The 21920-nt window shown below is 37.8% G+C and overlaps 1 protein-coding gene across 23 annotated transcripts in view; it reads right to left on the bottom strand.

Moving 5' to 3' along the window:
• Positions 1-21920, bottom strand: part of SGIP1 (SH3GL interacting endocytic adaptor 1) — a 220181-nt gene that overhangs the window by 72759 nt on the left and 125502 nt on the right. For 16 of the 23 annotated variants that reach the window (XM_064372455.1, XM_064372456.1, XM_064372460.1 and 13 more), the window contains 6 exons: positions 12921-12932; positions 9464-9488; positions 8524-8575; positions 7128-7213; positions 3422-3514; positions 556-630 (listed from right to left, as the gene is read on the bottom strand). In XM_064372455.1, coding sequence (XP_064228525.1) covers positions 556-630; positions 3422-3514; positions 7128-7213; positions 8524-8575; positions 9464-9488; positions 12921-12932 — 343 coding nt within the window. The remainder of the gene's footprint in view (positions 1-555; positions 631-3421; positions 3515-7127; positions 7214-8523; positions 8576-9463; positions 9489-12920; positions 12933-21920) is intronic. The other 7 variants (XM_021667698.2, XM_064372464.1, XM_064372465.1 and 4 more) reach the window with 1 other exon arrangement.

Genomic DNA, 21920 nt, shown 5'->3' with positions numbered 1-21920 from the left:
AGGCATGTAGCAATTCCTTGCCATATTTCATAATCTTTACATAGCTCTTTGCCATGGGGTAATAAACACTCGAATGACCACTGGAAAAAGAATTTCCCCACCACCAGTATGCTGCACACCCTGGGAACCATTTTATGTCTTCATAGACTAGATAGTTTTAGTCTTAGGAAATTGTCTTGAAAAAATACCAATTGTGCTTTAAGACTATGAATTTGTAAATCATTAAAATGAGATCCAAAGAAGTGAGGGGTTAATTAAACAATAACTTTTCATATTGAGATTTTTTCCTTTCATTTTATAAAATGGCCCTCATTCAACAACATTATACCAAGGAAAAATTTAATTGAGAAATTATTACTAATTTTTTTTTGTGTGAAACCTGGCAGTGATGCTTTAAAATAAGTCTGCATAAGAAAGTCTAATGGAAGCAAAACTAAATGGTGACACCATAATGTTTTAGTGTAGCCAACAGTTTTCAGCACATCAAGGGCATGTTTGTCTGGGTCACTGCTCTATTTGACACATCATCCCAGAACTGAAAAAACAAAAGCTTACCTGGTCCAATTGTTAAGGGGGATCCTGTTCGGGGTGGGGTAGCTGGTACATTTTTGGGAGGCAGTGGCGGAGGTGCTGCAAAGAGATGAGAAATCAAGTATCATTGATCATGTTCTTCCTAAGTGATACAATATACTTTAAATAAGCAGGATTTGGGCTTTCAGTTATATTCTTGCTATTGTAAATGGAATAGCAATTAGTGGTCTATACAGATTTTAGTTCAAAGTCAAAGAACTGAAGCAGAACCCATTCAGATTCTTCCATTTTATGAAAATAAGAGATCATTAAAAGAATGTCGGACAATAACATTACCATTTTAGTCACTTAAATATGATTCAACACACAAACCTCAAGCCACAACAAAGTCCTGCCTCCTGTACTAGGAACTAGGGTCATAGGGTGGAATAAAAATAGCCTCTGCCCTCAAGGGATTTTTCACTGACTGAATGAAATCATGTTAGCTGACAGTAACAGTCGAGGGTTTAATCAAGGAAATAACAGGTTAAGTGGGGGTTCCTGTGAAGGGTTTTTAATCCGGTCAGGATTGACTGCCTGGATTGAGTCCAGAAAGATTTCTCGAAATCATATTTCTTAAATTTTAGTACATTTTTAAAAGTTAGAAGCGAAGTGACCCTCCTTGGGTCAAGGAGGAATGAACAGATTCCTTCGATAAAAATTACAGCCAAAACAAGTATCATGGCCCCTACCAAGACATTCACCCTTCTGAACTGGATTGTCACTTTGTGGGCAAAGTTTGGCATTACTGTTTCAATGGGTTCATTTCTTCTTCCTCTTTCTTTAAGAGTATGTTTTCTTGTCACTGGCCCTATTTGGTAGATTCAAAGCACTCACATAAATGTCATAGGCCATCCCAAAGTTTAGCTGTGAATCTGAATGCTGTCCAATCTCTCATAACCTAAATGTAGAGGGTGGCAGGTGGGCACATGGCTGGAGAGTGCCTGCTGGTACCTTCCACCTGCCTAAATCAGGAAGAAGCTTATTCTGTCATTCCTCCCTCCTCCTCCCCTTCCCATACTTTATTTATTATTTTTAGGCAGCATCCTGTTTTTCCACACAGTAAGTATGACTAACAACCCTCATCCTAAAGCCTAGGAATATGTGGTTCTTAATCTCAGTGATGAGCTTCTGAAAACTACACCTCTAGTGGATCATATTTCCCCACAGAAGTTAAGAGTCAATCAGGGGTTCTGCTCCTAATTAAGGATCTCTGCCAAAAATCAAGGTTATAATCAACAAAATACCATAAAAACAAATAAAATACTATAAAAGTCTAATAATCTAAAATAGAAAACCTACGCTGCAACTACAAAATGAGTAGAATGATACAATGCACATCAACCAAACAATAGCCTCCGCTGTGCTAAGTGTAATCACCGCACATAAGACTCACAACTCTGAAATACCAATAGTTAAAACCAATACATCACCTCCAAACAATTCATTTACTCTCTTGACATTTAGGAAAGGGTTTACCAGGGATCACTTGGATAGCTCAGGTCTGTAATGAAAGCTTTTCAAGGAAGTTACAGCTTTTTCACTGGTTTTGTTTTGCAGGGAAAGACATTCAAAATCATGCTACAAAATCATGGTTTAAATATTTTAAAAATACATTTTTTAAAGTTAGAAGTTTTAAAAAAATTGTTGATAATGATGTTTTTCCTATCCTGTTTAATGAGGAAAATATCTTCGGAAAGGCTAGATCACATGGCTTTATAGCAATATTATTTCCAACAAATAACCTCTTGGACTTTGATTATGAATCCCCTTGGTTAATTCTCATGATCGTGTTTAGGCACCAAGAAGCAAAACTCTGGAGATGCTGAACTGGAAAAAGTATTAGCTGGTCTGTATGTGAGCCCAAAGAATGAAAATACCCTCTGCATCTCCCTCCTTCCCAAAACACCTTTTTTTTGAAATCCAATTCTTCAAAGAGTGCCTTCCACAGGCATGCTTCAGAGGCAGTCTACTGAAAAGGGAATTCAATAAATCTGTAAGAAGGGTGGCTTTACCTGATGAACAATCCATTCAGTCTAAATAGCGAACCCACCACCCGTGAAGGGCTATCTAGATTTTCAGGACCTCCTTCCTCAGCCGCCTGGGCCATGCCGAAGAAACCAGGCTAATGGCAACTTTCACATAAATTTACCCTGATCTAGTGTCTCAGTTTCTGTCTACCATATAGCCTCATTTCTCTTGTTCCCTAATTGTCACTCTTTCCTATCAATGTGTCCTTTCTGTCCTGTGCAGCCTCAGTTGTTCTATAGGATGAGCAGAGACCATATCAGCTTGTTCACCTCTGTGATGTATGATAGCCTAATGCCTGGAATGCAGTAGGTTATTTAGCCCACTTGCTTCTTATTCTTACATATATACGATGAATAAATATATACATTAATAAATTCATTCATTTATTCATCATATATATGTACAATATAAATATGCAATATATATTTATTCATCGTATATATGTAAGAATAAGAAGCAAGTGGGCTAAATAACCTACTGTGTTCATATATACAATGAATAAATGAATGAATAAGCAGGTGGGATTTCAGATACATACATATTCTTACACATATACAATGAATGAATGAATAAGCACGTGGGATTTCAGAAAAGGCTATGATTCAAGGTTAATAATTTGCTTTGTATTATTTTCCTCCTGTCTTCATAACCTGCCCTGAGCTCTTTAACTTGAAAGCCTGTGAGAATAACATCTCTTCTTAATATTACTCAGTTCTAACGTTGCTTATGTAGACTTTCTAAGAGTTGCCTAATTTCACTATGCAGACAGACAGTAAAATGAGTCACTTATTTTTCCAGACAGAGCAGACACATAACTTACTTCCAGTGGGAAAAGGCCTTGTTAACTTTGGCGACTCCATGCTTGGATTAATTGGTTGGCCTGAACCCCATATCTCAGGTTGATCTAAAAGAACTGGAAACAAAAAAGAAAATGTCCCAGGGTGAGTTAAAAAAAATCCCCATACTTTAGAACTCAAAATTTCAAGTTGAGCTTTACAAAATTATTTTCCTCTTGTCTCAGTACTAAAAAATTAATTTAGGAATGTGCCTCTTCTTATTCTTTTCAAGCAGAGAATAGAAATAGGAGTGTGGTGTGAGTGTGGGTGGGAGGAGTGTCTGTGTGTATACATATAGCTACATAAAAACTTTCAGAGCAGAATCTGCATTTTCTTTCTGGGTGGTCACTTAAGGACATTCTGAGTATCAGTAGATGTGCTGGCTCTGTCTCAGGTGCCCATTTGAAAATCCAGACATTAACCCCATGGACACTTGTTTTGTTGTAAGTTGGTTTATCTAAAGTCTCCTATGAATATGGTTTAAAATTGAAAATGCCCGGGTTCTGTGCAGTGGTTCTTAACCTTGAAGGGTTCTACAGGGTCTTTAAATAAACCTTTTACGGCATCATAAAAAGGAATTAAATTATTCTAAAAATGCTTGGTGAATATGTTAAGAGAGCCAGAAAAATAAGTATTTAGACACCTAACATAGGGCAATTAGGTTTTGGGTCTAAGGACACTAAATTTAATATCTCTTCTTCTTCTTTTTTCTTCCTGTTCTGATTTTTAAAATAGCTATGGCAATGTAAATAGTTAGTGCTTCTCAGCACCTATCCCGTGGTAGGGACTATACAAGTGCTGCTGTAATTAATTATGTCGTCTAGGACAGGCTGGGAAGTCAGTTGGATGGGGTTTGAATCTATCCTCTGCACTGACTGTAGGACCACAGCAAGTTACTTAACCTCTCTGTGCTGCCTTCCTTCAGTGTAAAGTGGAGATAATAAAAGCAACCTTAGAGAGTTATGAGGAGGATTAACGGAGGAAATATATATTAATATAGTGCATGTAAAATGTACGTAAAACATGTATCAGAAGGCCAGCAGCTGTTATTATTTATTTGAATACTTACAACCCCACCATGAGGTTGATACCAGTTCCACTTGTCGGAGAGGAAACTGATGATTGTAGTGGTTGAATGAGGTGTTCACGGTAAAAGCAGAAGAGCTAAGATCTGATGCAGGCATACCTAACTCTAAAATCCACATTTTTTTTTTCCCCAGGCCATTTCAATTAGTGATAGAAAAATGTTTCTGGGCCAGGCACGGTGGCTCATAGCTATAATCTCAGCATTTTGGGAGGCTGAGGTGGGAGGATTGCTTGAGTTGAGGAGTTCAAGACCAGCTGAGCAACATGGTGAAACCCAGTCTCTACAAAAAATACAAAAATTAGTCAGGTGGGGTGGCATGTGCCTGTGGTCCCAGCTGCTTGGGGGGCTGAAGCTGGAGGATTACTGTGGGAGGTCGAGGCTGCAGTGAGCTAAGAACTTGCCACTGCAATTCAGTCTGGGTGGCAGAGTGAGATCCTGTCTTAAAAAAAGAGAAAGAAAAATAAAAAATCGATCTAAAGAAGAATGAGTAGGTACAAAAGGGAAGTGTGGGTATTGAAAGAGGTAGTGTGATTGGTACAAATGCAGGAACTTCACAGGACTTCAGGGGATGAAGTCATTTAAAGAGTAGTTGAGTCCACAATAATGGACACGTCCAGGTGTGTATCTCCTCTCTATCACAAACCTCAAAGATGGTCTTCGCTCTGTTTTAACATGAAAGCAGACATTCTCCAAAGATATGAAGCAGCATTTTCTTCATGAATTCAATGTGGAACACAGTTTAGCTTTTTAAGAATGATTTCTATTTTTGATGTAAACTTCCCATATAGTTATGAGATTCCTTAAACAGGCAGATTTAGGTGCAACAAATCAAATCCCATCTCCAGTCCCCATACAATTATGTCATTAAAAGTGAGATTGATCACAGATGAGTCAATAAGGAAACCAGTGTCTCACTGCAAGGCCATCTTTACATAGGGATTCTAAGTTACGGACATTTAAATCACTAAGGGAGTATTTAGAAATGTTCTTTGTACATTTTCCTGACAAAAACATTGAAAATATTCAGGTGTGGCTGACTGCTGGCTATCTCCCAGAATTCATTCTTCAGTTCCTCTATAGTAACAGAATCGTAGCTGGCTAGATGGCACAAAATTCTGTCCATTCGGCTTTGGCAGGAAGTGACCTGTGTCTCTTCAGGTTTTGCTCTTAGAATAGTTAGCAGTGAGTTCCAGTGTCCTCACCCCACTTCCTTTCTTCTGAATGGGAGAAGAGGGCTTCAGCAGTCTCCTTGGAGCCAGAGATAAAAGTAACATTTTGAAGACAGCAGAGCTACTCTACCAGTCCTATATTGTTTACTTCTAGACAGTTAACATGAAAGAGTTAGAAAATTCTGTCTTGTTTAATTTACTGTACTTGGCGTCTCTTTGTTAATGTAGCTTAGTCTACTCATTGTGCTTCTAATTCTTGTCATCTTTAACACTTAAGACCCTTCAACAATAGGCTCTAGAACGATAACATGTTATTATATATTTACCAGGGTGCTCCTAAATCAAATAATTTTTTATAGACACATTTTATATTACCAAAAATAGCTACTGGAGATGCATGCATTAGCCATAAACACATTTCAGGAATAGATAAGACACATTTTATAGAAAGTTGATTTTATATCAGTAAAGCACACAGTATTTACAGCCATCCAAAAACAGGGTTAATTTTAAAAAATTAAATATTTAACTCTAGGAATAAATATTTAGTAGGTAAATTCAATAATAATGGCTGAAATAAAGATATTTCTTCAGTTACATTGTATTTTTATTTTATTTTATTTTTTTTAGGTAGGGTCTTGCTTTGCCGCCCAGGCTGGAGTGCAATGGTGTGATCACAGCTCACTGCAGCCTTGACTTCCTGGGCTCAAGTGATCCTCCCACCTCAGCCTCATGAAGAGCTAAGCCTACAGGTATACACCAACATGCCCAGCTAATTTTTAAGTTTTTTTTGTAGAAATGGGGGTCTCCATATGTCGTCCAGGCTGGTGTCGAACTTCCGGGCTCAAGCAATCCTTCTATCTCAGCCTCCCAAAGTGTAGGGATTGAAGGAGTGAGCCACTATGCCTGGCCTTATTTCTAAGTTTCTAAATGATTCAAGGTCATTCCTGTGTCTTGAGCCAGCAAACAATGACTGTTGTGAGAAATCCAATTGATGCCTTCATTATCAAGTGGGAAAGAGCAAATGTGGTCAGGGAGGCTAGACCCAATGACAGTGACAATGATGGGTATATGAAGGTCTGTCTCCATTTGTGAACCTGTTGATACCTCAAATGGTGATGGTCTGGCTCCCAGAACATTTATCCCATGACAGGGATATGTGTAGATATGCAGTAATTTTTACTGATTTATTTTGAAGAATGAGCTTGTTAGAAATATTAGATATTTCTTGAAGTAAAGTTTCAAATCCTAAAATAACAGAGATTTGAAAACTAAACTCCTGTGCTTTATAGCACACCTAGATTGGAACTTTTCCTTTCCATGAGGATAATATATTAAAAGTATACCTCAAAATACATACATTTAATCCAGAAAAGTTGTACTGTAATAAGAGAAAAAAAACAAATCTATAATACATATAGTTTCTTTTCCTACCTTCCGTCTTCTGTTCCTCAAAAGTTGATTCTAGTGGTGGGCCAAAGAGAGGAGCAAGGGCCATAGTGTCATCTGGAGGCTTTTTGCTAAATCATACACATTAAGGCAAAATAGAGGGAAAAGGCTCAAAAATTATTGCTCAAAAAGATATACAAGTTTTCACATATTTTTCTCAGTAAAACAAGTGTGTGTGTGTGTGTGTGTGTGTGTGTGTGCAGTAGTGTATGCATGCATGCATGTGCATACAAGCTCCATTAGGACTAGAAACTATTTTATAAGGATGTCAGATGTATTATGGGACAAAAGAACTGGTAGAAGGTGCAATCCTTCGTTCTCAATGGAGGGTTGAGGTGCTCATCCAATAGAAATAAGTTGAAGGAGAATAACTCTTTCAAAGCATCATGATTCTCTATACCTAGAAGAGATAATACTAGAGAAGAGAGTTTATTGCAAAGCACCTTTCTCCCCAAGATCTCAAATACCATTTATATTTGATTTCGCCACATCTCTGTGTTGTGGTTAATGGAGTTTATAATTAGTGAAAGTCAAGCATAAGGATATTAAATAAAAAGCTACCGAGAAGTTTCATCCTCCAATAGACTAGTTATAACATCTTAATACCCTGATACAATAAATCTCTGAAGGAGAAATATTGAGAAATCAGGGGAACAGGAGGATAATAAGTTACACTGGCATCCCTTCTCTTAATTATTACTCCAGGCTGATTAGTAAGAAAATGATGCATAATTATCTTCATTTCTTCTCCAAATCTGATTCCCCTTATTGATCCCAATGAGGTCTATGTGTGTATGGTAAGGGGTAAGGAGTGAAAAGGAGAGGGGAGAGGTTGGAGAAGGAGGATAAATATTGAAAATAATCCAGTTTATAAATAGAAATAGCAGTCTTTTTATAAAACAATGCCCATTTGTACAATACTTACCTAACCCACAGAGTACACTGTAAAATACAATGCTTTGCCAAAAACTAAAAGCAGAATGGAAAATTCCTTTGGTGTGTGGCAGGTGGAATGTATAATGAGATGGTATCCAACTAGACAGGCTTCTTTTCATGGAGTAACATAATGATATTGTAGATAAGCATTCCAGACACCAAAAGACCTCTTTAGAGAACTTTGGTGGCCCCATTAGGAAGGGGACTGCACATTCTGATAGACAGTTACTTCAGATAAATGCAGAGTATTTCCCTAAAGGTCTCCCTTGGGCTGACTTACGAAAAATAATAACATATCTGGACCATGCTATGGACATTTGAACTGACATGTTTTAGCAGGTCCTTTATTAATGGGAGCTGAGAGTTTAGCCCAAAGGAGATTTGCTTAATTGTTAAAAGTTCATGATGGCTTGCATAAAACACAACTAATGTCTTTCACACTCACCTTATAAGTTCTGGAGTTGGTGTGGAACGCCTGGGTCTTGCCACTTCTTCACCTGATGCACAGGACAAAGGAACTATTTAGACATGTTTTTTACCATTCCCTGATATGTCTTATAACCTATGTTTGGAAACACTTAGAGATTTAAGTCTCATCAATAAGCAACTCAAATGAAAACTTTACAAAACAAACCTTCTCCCCTGGCAATGCAACAGCCATATATTAGGCATATGTAGTGGCGTTTTCTCTGGCATTTGTAAAACCTCATTAACTAAGGAACTTCCGGTGACAAGCCATCAAAGAGAAGATTTGTATACTGCAGTGCTTAGTGAAAGAGCATATCATTCTTGGAATGTCTGCTGTCTTGACTGGTTCTGCTTTCCAATTAAGAAAATACTAAGCCAGGCCATATGTGTAGTACATGAATCCAGCATTCTCTGCCTGTTCTTTTCTTGAAATGCCAAGAAAACATATCTTTAACTATGAACCATGAATTTAGACTTTCCTAGTATGTGTTGTATGCAGCAGAGGAAAATTGAGCCCTGTGTATATTATAACCTGTATCACTTTGGTTGACTAACATTTTTATATCAAATAACAGAAGAATGGGTAAGTTGCTTCTACTTTCAATTCCTTCTGCCCTCCTGTTCTTCCCACCCCCAGCAACAAATACATACTTGATTAAATTCATTTCTAAAGTTAAATAATATAGCAAGAGTTGACAATAGACAGAAAATAGCAATTAAAAATATTTATTTTCAGAACTTAAATATTCATCACTCACAGGGGCCCTCTATCATTACAAGAATTCTTTGCTGTAAAAGTAAAAAATTAAAAATTAAGCCCAAGAATGTATAATTCATATGTATATATACTCCAAGATCCAAGGAACTATTCTTTCTTTTAAATCATATGCTATTTCTGGTAGCTAAGATATACTTACTGGATAAGTTCCTTTTAATTGCACCCTAGAATTAGAAATAGACACTATAAGGTTTAAGACCACATATATGTTATGTACAATATGTATTATTTCTCTCATTGCAATTAAACTGAACTCAAATAAATACAGATAGGGAAATGAAATGTTTCTCAGAACCGCATTTAAGTTGGAAATTGTAGATACACACATAGAAATCAGTTTTTTATTTCACTCAAAGACTATAGAGAGGAAGGAAGGGTAAATCATAAGTCTTCTGAACAAGAAAAACCCCTTACCTGGGTAGATTTGGTAAATCAAATTCAAATATTGAATAGTCCATTAAAAAAAAAACTCTTGAACTCTAGCTGACAAGAATGTTTAGCATATGTTTGTTGATGTTCAAAAATTACAGTATGTATTTAGGAGTAGTGCATGCTCCTTGTCAGTTGGGGTCCCCAGGTTGCTCATGGAAACAGTCATCAGTTTACAAATGTGATTTTAAAAGGTATAGGTGGCAAGAGTAAAAGGCAAGGGAAACTTGAACCATCTGCCATTGAGTGAACTGTTTTATTCAGAAAACCAGAGAATTTCACCCTATGCACTCATTCTCCCAATGTCTTCCACTTGCCTGCCACCAGGCCCATCAGTCATGAATTGGGAGTAATGTCTTTAGCTCAAGGCATTGTGATATTACTGGCATACAAATAGCCCTGGCAGGAATAATCTGAGCAGGTCATCTCCAGTTTTTATAATGCCTTAGCATAAACTTATTTAAATGGTAGAAGGATTGATTAGATAAAAAGTTTTGATTAAAAAACAGAAGTGTTGGAAAGTTCTTTGTGTGGAATGCTACCAGAAAAGTAGACCACCAGGATGGTTGCATCGTGGGGTAGAGCATGGCTTTGCATGCTTGCTGTAGGAGAATGACAGAGGCAGAGTTGAGGACAGGGGAAGCTGAGGACATATAAGAAAGTATTCCAAAGCTGGGCATGGTGGCTCACACCTGTAATCCCAGAACTTTGGGAGGCTGAGGCAGGAGTATCATCTGAGGTCAGGAGTTCGAGACCAGCGTGGCTAACATGGTGAAACGCTGTTTCTACTAAAAATACAAAAAAATAGCCAGGTGTGGTGGCAGGCGCCTGTATTCCCAGCTACTGGGAGGCTGAAGCAGGAGAATTGCTTGAACCCAGGAGGCAGAGGTTGCAGTGAGCTGAGATCGCACCATTGCACTCCAACTTGGGCAACAAGAGCGAAGCTCGCTCTTGAGAAAAAAGTATTCCAAAAGGCGAGACCATGAACACATTGGTGGATGGTCACCAAACCCTTTTTTCCTACTTTTTAATTTTAGTGAAGGCTCAATCTGGTGGTCACAGATATGTTTTCTTCTCTCAAAGTATAACATTAACAGCTTAGGACAAGATTTAGCACCTCTGTAATAGACCTATAAGAAGCTTCTCTCCCTTGTTCCTAAGGCTATATAAAGATTTTCTGTCCCATTTTGAACCCATTTATGCTACAGGAGCAGTTCCAATCTGAATAAAGTTCCATTCAATGCTTTCTCAATCTCTCAAAACTATATTTTCTGGCTTTTTTTGTCTAATAATGTGATCTGTTTCTCCCTACTAAGTGTGCCATATAGAGAATTACTACATTATTTATACTTTCTAATAAATACGGCCACATATATCTGCTGAGGTCATTATGGAAGTTTGGTACAGGTTTGCTTTTGGAAAAGAAGGCTCTATAGACAGACATGATTAGATAACAGAAATAATTAGATAACAAATATTTTTCTGGGTTACGAACCCTCAGATAGAATTTCATTAATAAGATCTGAAAGAAGAGATAGAGGGGATTTAGTTCCAAGCAGTCAATCACAAGATTGATAAATGGCATTGAGGGAACACAGCCTACCTAGTACTGTGATGTCTGAAACCCTGGAGGTCCCAGAGGCTGTATAGAAGACCCTTTTGTCTCTCAGCCCTACTCCTTTAAGTGTTAATATCCATGAAACCAAGAAAGGTACAGAGCTCCTTTTATAACCATCAATTCCCAGATTTTTCAATTCATTCAATAGGTATTCACAGTGGAAAGGCACTAAAGAAGAAGGCCTTGTAACATTTTTATTAAAAAGTCTTCATGAATGAACAATACCAGGTTAAGTGCAAGCAAGACGTGGCAGAAATTTTCAAGAAAACTCAGTTGTTTAGAAATTAGGAAGAACAAAGCTAATATCAATTTAGAAAGGAGCAAATGTTTGAAAGATCAGCAGCAAGTCAGCAACAACAGAAAAGAAAGTCCTGTTATCTGCTGGATGGGAATACTGATCTCTGATGACCTCAATGTTGTTGCAGCAAGACATATCTAGAAAAAGACTGAGGTGATGACCATACAAACCACATTCAGGAAAAAAGACCATTGGATTCAAAAACCTCCCCTTTCCAAGTGACCGTATATTCCTTCTTTCGATGCTTGCTTGTTACATGTATACTGTGAATAAATTTCCTCACTTTGAATGAATGAATTCACTCTTTTCATAATCTGTGATGTCACTTAACAGCTGGATTGGAATCATCCATAGATTAGCAGTCTCTGCAGATGCCATCTTTGAATGGCATTAGTTATGTAGTTTAGCAGAGAACCACCAACTGGTCACCTGGGGCAGGATATTTACATCAAATAATAATGGACTAATTGGATTGGCACAGGCCTAGGGATATTTCAGAGAGCACTGTTTTCAGTTCCATTTCCTCTTTTAAGGGACTGACCAGGTAAACGGGGGTCATTTCAAACATAACAAAGACCCTTCTTTTTGTTGCTTTAAATTCATGATACTCTTCAACTTCAGGAAAATGACAGTTTCCACTTTGAACAATGCAAATTAATATTGGTCTACCCTCCCAAAGTTTGTCTTCTGTGATGAAATTTATTTAGAATTATGTGATAGCCTAGGAATATTGACTTGAAAGTGTGTCTCCCTCTCCCAAGATGGAAATCATAATGTTGTATCAGCATATTCTGATCACTGTAAGTTATGGTCCAGGGAGATATTTGGAATTCAGGCTTAAAAGCAATGATGGCTTAAAAAAGGTGCCCTTACACTCTTAATAGTTTTATTATTCTTTATTATCTCTTTGCTATCAACTTGTATGGTACTTTCTGGTGACTCTCCAGGCCTTTTATGCACGCACACACACACACACACACACACACACACACTCCATATATTTTCCAAATTTAGTACTAGGAGTTGGGATTCCCATGTATTAATTTAGTTCATTATGGGAAAGTGCTCTGACAATTCTAAAATATGCCTCTGATACTTAAGAGGGTCAGAAGCTTTCAACCAGTAAATCTATTTCATCTGCCTCATTCACACTGGGTTATCATAAATTTAATGGGAAACCAACCTGGCCACCTTGCCTTGGCAGCAATTTTCTCTATACATGTTTAAGGTAAAAATGTTGAGAGTTCTTACCGGGCTGCGCCTCTGTGATCAGCAAAAAGGAAGAGAGAACAGACACCTAGTCAGAGAATGATGGATCAGTCAACAGGCTTGGGTAACAGAAGACTTCATAAATAGCTACAGCTAACCAAACACACCCTCCAGATAATCACGCCAAAGAAAGACAGGCAGTTCTAGTGTTTAAAGCTTATTTAAACCACAGGAGGCTTTGGAGAACCTTAAAGAGAGGCTATTAGTTGTACAATACAGCTTTGCTAATATGGACATATAAGTTTTAGTTATGTGTACATAAGATAAGGTACAAACATACAAGAAAACTTTACTGACAGTGTTTAATGTCTTGCCAGAGAAGTCTCTCTCCAGATAGTTTGGGGAGAGGGTACTTAGAAAATAGAGATAGTACAAAGCAAACTGTTTCCCTACAGAGCAGGGTGTTAGCAAATATAGACAATCATGGATTTCTCACATAGTTAGGGTGCAAAAAAAGCTTACGAAAAACCAGAGGCGGGATTTAGACAGCCCCTTTCCTTGTCTGGATTTTTTCTTTGGTGCTCTATGGAAAGTATGCTTATGAGGATTTTTTTTTTGTGTGTGTTGAATGTTCTTGGCCTAGTGATTTGGGCAGCCTCTACCAATATGATGTGAATGATGAGAATGTGATGGGAAAGACGGGGAGACCCTGACAAACACAGTTGGGAATGACAAAAACTGTCCAGCAGCAACAGAATGCCGGTGGACCAGATGACCTTAGAAAACACAACAAGCAGATGTATGACTTCTTTCTTTTGCTTTTCAAACCTTGATTGTGGCTGCTATCAATTTACTCCAACAATCTCTGATAGCTCTGCCTCTTTAGGAGCTTTCTGATGTAACACGAGTGACTAGGATGTGAATGGGGAAAGAGCTGTTGTTCAGTTTTCCTTTCAATATGTGGGCTAATGCATGGATTCGCCAGAGGCAACCTCCCGAAATCAAAACTGGGGGTACAAACACAAAGAGAGCTAGGAGTTTGTTCAAATGTAGAGATGGTCTTTCCAGAGCATAGATAGGAAGCAAAAACTTGTAGCTTTTTACATCTAGTAGCCCTCCACGGGTATCTAGTCCAACTGGCTATATGCTATAGAGAGGAAGGTGAGGTCCTGAGATACACAGCTAGTAAACAGGTAGAACCAGAGGCAGAATTTAGATCTCTGATTTCTCATTTTCTCATTCTTTCTATGATGCCAAGCATGGCATTGTTGAAGGACTCCAAAAACAGAGAGCCATTGTGGTTAACACCCGGGAATGGTTATTTTTCAGATCAGTTTGTAAGTAGCATTGACATATTACTCTAGTCAATTTACTTGTAATATTACAGACTTTATTATTTGCCTTATTTTCCAGGTATTGCTCCCTATTGATTCCACCTTTTTTATAAACCTGCCTATATGCATGGATGCATCTTAGAACAAAATGAGAAAAAAAAGGACACGTAAATACCAATTTCTGGGCTTATTGACTAATCCATACTGTGTTTTGAGAAAAATTCAAACACTTTTTTATATGAAAATTTAGAATTTATTATTCTTTAGTGACCAGATTAAAAAGTTCTTTTGCGTAGAAGGAAGTGTGGGAATTTCATGATAAACAATTCACTTTTAAAATATAGCAGCTAGAGGACTAAAAGTGACCCAAGATGGAAATATGCAAAATAGAATATAGATTGCAAGCATTCAGAGGCAGAACCTTACATTCAAGAAGCTTTATTACTAAAGTAGGTGCAAAAGTAATTGTGGTTTTTGCCATTACTTTTAATTTAAGGTTATTCAGAACACTTTTTCAAATTAATTTCAAATATATTAATCTACTCAAATTGAGTCATATCTTAATTTCCAATGAATTATAAACCTATATTTCTAATCACAAGTTCAAGTTTTTATTTTTTCTACTAAAAGACAACCTGGTGATACAGCATTTTGGAAACTCCATTTGAAAAATACCTTCATCAGGGAATAGCTGTTCAAATCCATGTAGTCACAGGCTGATTAAACAGAACCCAAAAGATACAGCTAGAAGCTGTCCAAAGTGTAGACCCAGAAAGCCTCAAAGTCTATTATTAAGAGCCATCTGAAAGCTTCAAAAGAAAAAGAATTCCAGAAGCAAATGGAGGGGCTTGATATATGTCAATTATCACCACCGATGAGCAAAAACCGGCTTAGGCTATGCCGGACAAGGACAGAAAAATTATTATTAGCCAGGAGGGTAGGTAGGGTCTTTGCCTGTTCAAAATTTTATTTTACCCTTTCTCCCATCATTTCCCAAGAATGTCAAAGCCTTTAGCATTCTATATTTTGTTTAAATATAGAATTTTCTTCAAAGGCAGAAGAAAACTAACTTAGTATCTGTTCTTGACATATTCTATAAGCTGAGAGAACTACATCCAGAGTTGCAAACCCAAATGCTTGCAGGAGTAAGAAGTGGGTGGGGGGATAGGGGGCTGGGAGTCAGGCACATACACATTATGAGACTCTAGAAAACTGGCCACTATTCAGTGCACCCCATGTCTGCCATGTGAGAATGTGGGCTTAGGCTTGCCAGGTCCTCAGAGAGATGATGAGCATCCGAATTTTCTTTTTAATTTGAAATGTTCTAGTTTTGAAATGTGGGCTAAAATTGTTTTTAACTGCACAACCAAACAAAACACCTATTCAGTTGTTCAGAATCTGCAGGAGATCAATTTATCTCTGATTGCAGGCATTTGTAGCATACACAATAAGCTCTCAGTAAGTACTCTCTGCTGTTATTACTACTTCATTTCTGTGTCTGATTACTCAGAGACCTTGCAAGTGGTCTACTTGTTTTCTGAACAAATTTCCTTCATTCTTAATTGAATACTGTGTTCAATATCCAGATTTCTCTTGTTCTTCCAATGCTTTCTGGAGAAGGTTTTGGAAAACATTTTATTTTCCCTTCTACTTTTATTTTGGTGTTCCACTTAGAGATAACTCTTATTTTCTACCTTGAGGCTATTTTCAAAGTGGATAAACACTGCTAACCTGTGATTTTGTCACTGGAATGAAGATCTAGAATATGGTATATTTCTAAAATGTATATAATTTTCAAAATGAATATGTCTACATAAAAGAAAATACTGCAGCCTATGTCCTCACAGTCTTCACAGTGTTTTTATGTCACACGGCAGTTCTGTTTTATTATTTTTTGCATAACAGAGTTCATTTAAATTCAGTTAACTGAGATACCTTAGTCTTAGTCAATGTGAATAAAGGGTTTTAACATGTTTATCATTTCCAATTAACCAAACAATCTATCCTGCTTGTCAAATTCATTAAATAACTGAGATTTTGAAGTTTTATGACATCCTAATTTGCTAAATTCAGTGCTATGGGGAAACAAAGATGAAAGTGGGCAATGAACTACAAAGTACTAAACAAATATGATTTTTCTACAGTCTCCTTTTAGCAAACTGAATGCTTAAAGTTAGAGAATTTTCTAGGAAGGAATTAGAATACATGATCACTATGTTTATTAAGATTCCTACAAGCATTCCTATTTGTTTTTAAATGCTTTAGGGTGAAGACAAACTATTTGGCAAGCATCTATTTGCCCCATTATTGTAGGTGTTTGAATGTATTTAAACTTGGGTCTACTACATATCACAAGTCAGATTACAGAGACTGACTATTATATTAAATCAGACATATTTGAGATGATCTTCTAAAACTTCATTTGGGAAGAGAAACAAAGAACCTGCTAGTAATCAAGGTATCATCAAAATGACCAGGCAGAGGAATCAACATGGACATTTACAAAGAAAAATGAGGTGAGGGAGTGACAGGGGTAAATTACTGTAGTTAAAATTGCCGTGAAGGACAAGAAGAGAAAAACTAATGAAAAAGAGAATTTTTAAAGCACTGTAAGCAAACCTCAGGCCACAGAGTCCTGTGGGTATGTGAAGTGGTCAAATGTATTTAATTCAGAAAAAGATGCAGGGTCTACAAGAATAAATGAAATTGCATAATGGAAGGAAAGGCTGTTAAAGAGCACCAGTAATATTTTGCTGCCACAGAGCAGCTGAGGCATAGTTGATTCTGAATTGCTCAGAAGTGGGACATTTAGCTTAGTAATAATCATAATCATAGCTGCTTATTTTATTTTTGGAAACCAAAGAACTTGGGTTCACATTTTGAGACATTTTAATGTTTTGGTCTCATGTTTTGGTCCTTCCTGTGCCTTCTGTTCCTCCTCCCTCCTATCCTATGGCTTTTCTATAAGCACAGTATCCTATATGTGGGACAGTGGCTGCCAGAATTTGGTCAGTGGGAAGGATCAGAGGTGAAAGCACTTACTGCAACATCCACCTAGGTGTGTTAACAATAAGCCAACCACTTCTTGGTTCTGTGAACATGGAACATAATATTTTCCTATTTTCCAGCAGAGAGGTCACCTCTGTCAGCCATCCTGAGACCACATTTCCCAACAAACCAGGGAACCAAGAAGAGAACCAACTTTTTTTTTTTGAGATCTGTTCCTTGTGTTTCTCTAAAATAAAACGATGTAGGTACATCATATAAGACTTGTGTTGCCACCAAAAATCACCCACTGCTACTAAAAATTAACATCCAGGAGGTAATCTACATTTTATAAAGATCCTCTTTTGCAGTCTCTGACAATTCCAGGAGGGAATATTTTGATTTACTAAAACAAAAATAAAATAAAACCCCCCAGCTTCCTACAATTCCCCATTCCCAGACCAGCTTCATACGCATTCCAGATGCTACCATGTTGTACATTAATCAGAAATTAACTTAAAAAACGTTTGCTTAGCTCATGATATGTAGATGTAGCTTGGCTAATTCCATTGGAAGCTGCAATAAATGAAACTTAGTACCAAAAATATTTGATCATATGCCTGTGATTGAGGCATAGGTGAATCTTAACAAAATTACCCCAGGGCCCTTAATCAGTAACCAACTTCCTTTTTTCCCATGTGCCATAATGAGACCCAGTCATGGTTCACAAAGGTTTGTTTTTAAAGTTCAGAACCTTGTTTAGGTGTTAAACACAGTCAGTCATTAGATATGCAGATAATGAAAATAAATAGAATAAATAATGTTTGCCCCCAAAGTGGAAAGGACTTATTTCTTACCGGACTTTTCCTCTAAAAGTGTAGGCATGGGGAGGAAGAATAAAGAGAAAATGAGAGAGGTGAAATGTATTTTCAAGAAGAAACAGGTCAAGGCTCAGGATAACCTTACTTTAAGGCAGCTCTTGAAGGCATTGCTTTTATAAATGTTTCCTAGGTCATTCCTAGGCTGGATGTCTGATATGGTCATTCCAAGGCTGCGGTTTTTAGTTCAAGCTACAGAGGGCATAGGTGTGGACTTCATCTGAGCATCTGACCACATTCTAATCTTTCTTCCTTTTCTTTCCTTTCCTCTGAGCACATTCTAATCTTTCCTTCCTTCCTTCCTTCCTTCCTTCCCTCCCTCCCTCTCTCTCTTTCTTTCTTGCTTTCCTTCTCTTTCTTTCTCTTTCCTTTCCTTTCCTCTCCTCTCCTCTCTTTTCTTTTTTTGTGAGACAGAGTCTGTCTTGCTCCAGGAAGGACTGCAGTGGCATAATCATAGCACACCGAAACCCTGAACTCCTGGTCTCAAGAGATCCACCCACCTCAGCCTCCCATGTAGCTAGGACTACAGGCATGTACCACCATCTCTGGCTAATTATTTTTATTTTTTGTAAAGATAGGGTCTTGCTATGTTGTTCAGGCTAGTCTTGAACTGCTGGGCTCAAGTGATCCTCCCACCTCAACCTCCCAAAGTTCTAGGATTACGGGTGTGAACCTCTATGCCTGGCTTAATCTTTCTTTTGAATGGTTTACTTTTATTAAAATATTTGTGGCTTGACAACAAAAAAATGATGCCTTGTAATATTGGGAGGAGTCAGAAAATACTACCCATGCATTGTAGCCAGGTATGGTCATGAAAATATGAGATTTTCAAGAAACTCCAGTCTCACCCGGGAACCCAGCACCTATCATCTTCTCCCAAACCACCCTGGCTAGAACTGTCAGTTCTTCTTTGATCCCATCCTTAATGTCCCCCCATTCTCCATAGACAATTATGAATTCTTCTCCCTATGAGTGGTCCATGGCCCCCTGGAATCCCTCTTTCTTCCTCAGCACCTGTCTTAGTGAGGCCTTCATTACCCCTCACTGACAGCATATGCGCTTCCTAGCTGATGGTCCTATTTCCAGTTTCATCTCCTAATCCATCCTTCACACTCTCCTTAGAATCATTTTCCAAAAATAGAGAAGTGAATATATCATTCTGCCCTTAAAAAACCTCCTTACTATCGAGAAAATAGAATGCCAACTTCATTCTATGGCACTTAATGCCTTGGTGATGGGCTCCAGCTTCCCTTCCCACCCTCATCTTCCTCCATTGCCTTTCTATGAAGCCTGCACTTCACTGCACTCTCCTGGCTCTCTTGGATGTGCCATGCACTTCCATGCTTCCCTGCTTTCTGCCCATGCTGCTTCTCCCTCTCCCCCAATCAAAATTACTCATTCTTCAAGGTCAGTCACATTTCTTCCATAAGACCTTTCCCAGACTTGCCTGTCAAAATAAATTGTTCCCTTCTCTGGTTTGATTGTGACCCATTCCTTTTGTTCAAAATAATAAATAAATATTGAAGGCCTTTCTATTTGCCTGAGATTTATTAGCCTCAGACAGTGAAGGTACACATTGCTAGTACATTTCTGCAGTTTTTATTTTGTTCTGTATTATTTAGATGTCTCCACTCAGTTATTAACTCACAGTAATGGCTATGCATGGACTCTCTCTAGCTCCAAACATAGAGCGAGGCACTCAACACGTTTATAAATTCCCCTTTTTGGAAGCCATTAAAACGTTATACAAATGTTTGAAGCACAGTGTCTTTTGAAATATAAAAAAATAAATTATTCTCTGAAATAAGGCTGAATTATATATGGCACAAGCCATGTGTCCTCAGTTGTAATGATTCTTTCACCAGCTCCATAAATATTTCAGTTAGCTCCTACTTAACTGTTAATTTCTCTGCCTATTAGTGACCTCAGGTGCTTACACATGTTGCAAATGTTCTAAAGAAGTGGCACGGCTTTGTACAACATTAGTGTAGATTATGTGTTCAGATCTCCGGGGCAGAATTTTCTTCTAGAGCAAATAGCTAAGGACCAAGGAAGAGGCTACATCCTTGTAGTTTTCAGTCCTTGAACTAAAATTCTTATTTATAAGGTAAATTTCTCAACATCTTGTTTAATTAAAATCAGAAGAATAAACATGAACACACAAATGATAAGGGTTACCCCTCCCCTCCTCCCTATACTTCTCCACCTCAGGCTGCCTGATACATTAAACCACCTTTATTTAATATGTTGTTTTGCTCTGGCAGCAGCTACCAACATCAAGGCTATGACCTCGACCTCTTAGCTTAAAGATTTCTTCAGAATGTTGAAAAAAACAATAAAAACGAAGATGGGGGAAACAAAGATTTTTAAAATTAAAAATTGGCTAATAGCATCAGTTTATTTTTAATGATGGAAAAGATCAATAAGATAACTGGGAAAGAGAGATTTGCTTCTGGGCTTACCTGTAAATAGAAATAGAGTAACTGAATTTTTGGACTAAAATGTACATTTACCTAAAATATAACCATTAAATGGTTATGAAGTACAGGGAATTTTTTTTTTTGTCCAGTAGCCTAAGAGAATACAATTTCTAACTGACAAGGCTTGTTGAAAGGTAGCTTATTCCATAATCAACAGCTTTCCAAGAAACTCATAGACCTCTATCCTCTGCAGCTGGAGTCTCTCTGGCTATTGTTACTCCAAAGAACATGGTAAAATGCAAGCAGTCACTCAAGTTATGTTTTGTTGGAGCCTACATTTTTGCATAAGGGCTTAGAAACCAATTCAAAATTGAATTCTGTTGAGAGTCAAAGCTAATAGAAGTGAATGAAAAAAATATAAACCAGTTTTGACGATCACTGACATGAAGGTTTTGTGCTCTGATTACAGCCCTGCTGGCTTCCCAGCTTAACAAGGAAGTGAGCTGCTGTGGGAATTTTTGGCATCAAGCATCATAGCTTAGGATAAAGACGTAAAAAGTCAGGTTGAATCTGTAAGCCTTTTAAGAATCTGCAGTCATTGAACCTTAAAAATAGGATGGCTGGGCTGGGTGTGGTGGTTCACTCCTATAATCCCAGCACTTTGGGAGGCCGAGGTGGGTGTATCATGAGGTCAGGAGTTCAAGACCAGCCTGGCCAAGATGGTGAAACTCCATCTCTACCAAAGATACAAAAAAATTATCTGGGCATGGTGACGGGTGCCTGTAATCCCAGCTACTTGGAGGCTGAGGCGGAGAACTGCTTGAACCTGGGAGGTGGAGGTGGCAGTTAGCAGAGATCGCACCACTGCACTCCAGCCTGGGCAACAGAGTGAGACTCGGTCTCTAAATAAATAAATAAATAAAGGCTGTATCCTGAATCTTTCTCTTTTTAATTTTTGCTTATATGATGTATTTTTAGAAATAGAGTCTAGTTTTATTCCCCCAGGCTGAAGTGCAGTGGTGTAATCATAGCTCACTGTAACCTCGAACTCCTGGGCTCAAGTGATCTTCCCATCTCAGCCTCACAAGTAGCTGGGATTACAGGTGCATGCCACCACACCTGGCTAATTTTATTTTATTTTTATTTTTGTAAAGATGGGATCTCGCTATGTTGCTCAGGCTGGTCTCAAACTCCTGGGCTCAAGCAATCCTCCCAACGTGGCTTCCCAAAGCACTGGGATTACAAGCATGAGCCACTATGCCCAGTCTGAATCTTTATATTTTAACAAATAGGATTCTATTATAAAATAATCACTTTGTTTCAGTTATGTAGGACTAGTTAAGGATTATTCATTTATTAAGCCATTAACAGATATTTATTGAGTGCCTAGTAAATACCAGACACTATTTAGGGACATCAGTGAAC

The sequence above is a fragment of the Aotus nancymaae genome, unplaced genomic scaffold (assembly GCF_030222135.1).
Source record: "Aotus nancymaae isolate 86718 unplaced genomic scaffold, 86718_ANA_hifiasm-v0.15.2.pri h1tg000007l, whole genome shotgun sequence".
Taxonomy (NCBI): Eukaryota; Metazoa; Chordata; class Mammalia; order Primates; family Aotidae; genus Aotus; species Aotus nancymaae.
This window is presented reverse-complemented; position numbering and strand designations above follow the sequence as displayed.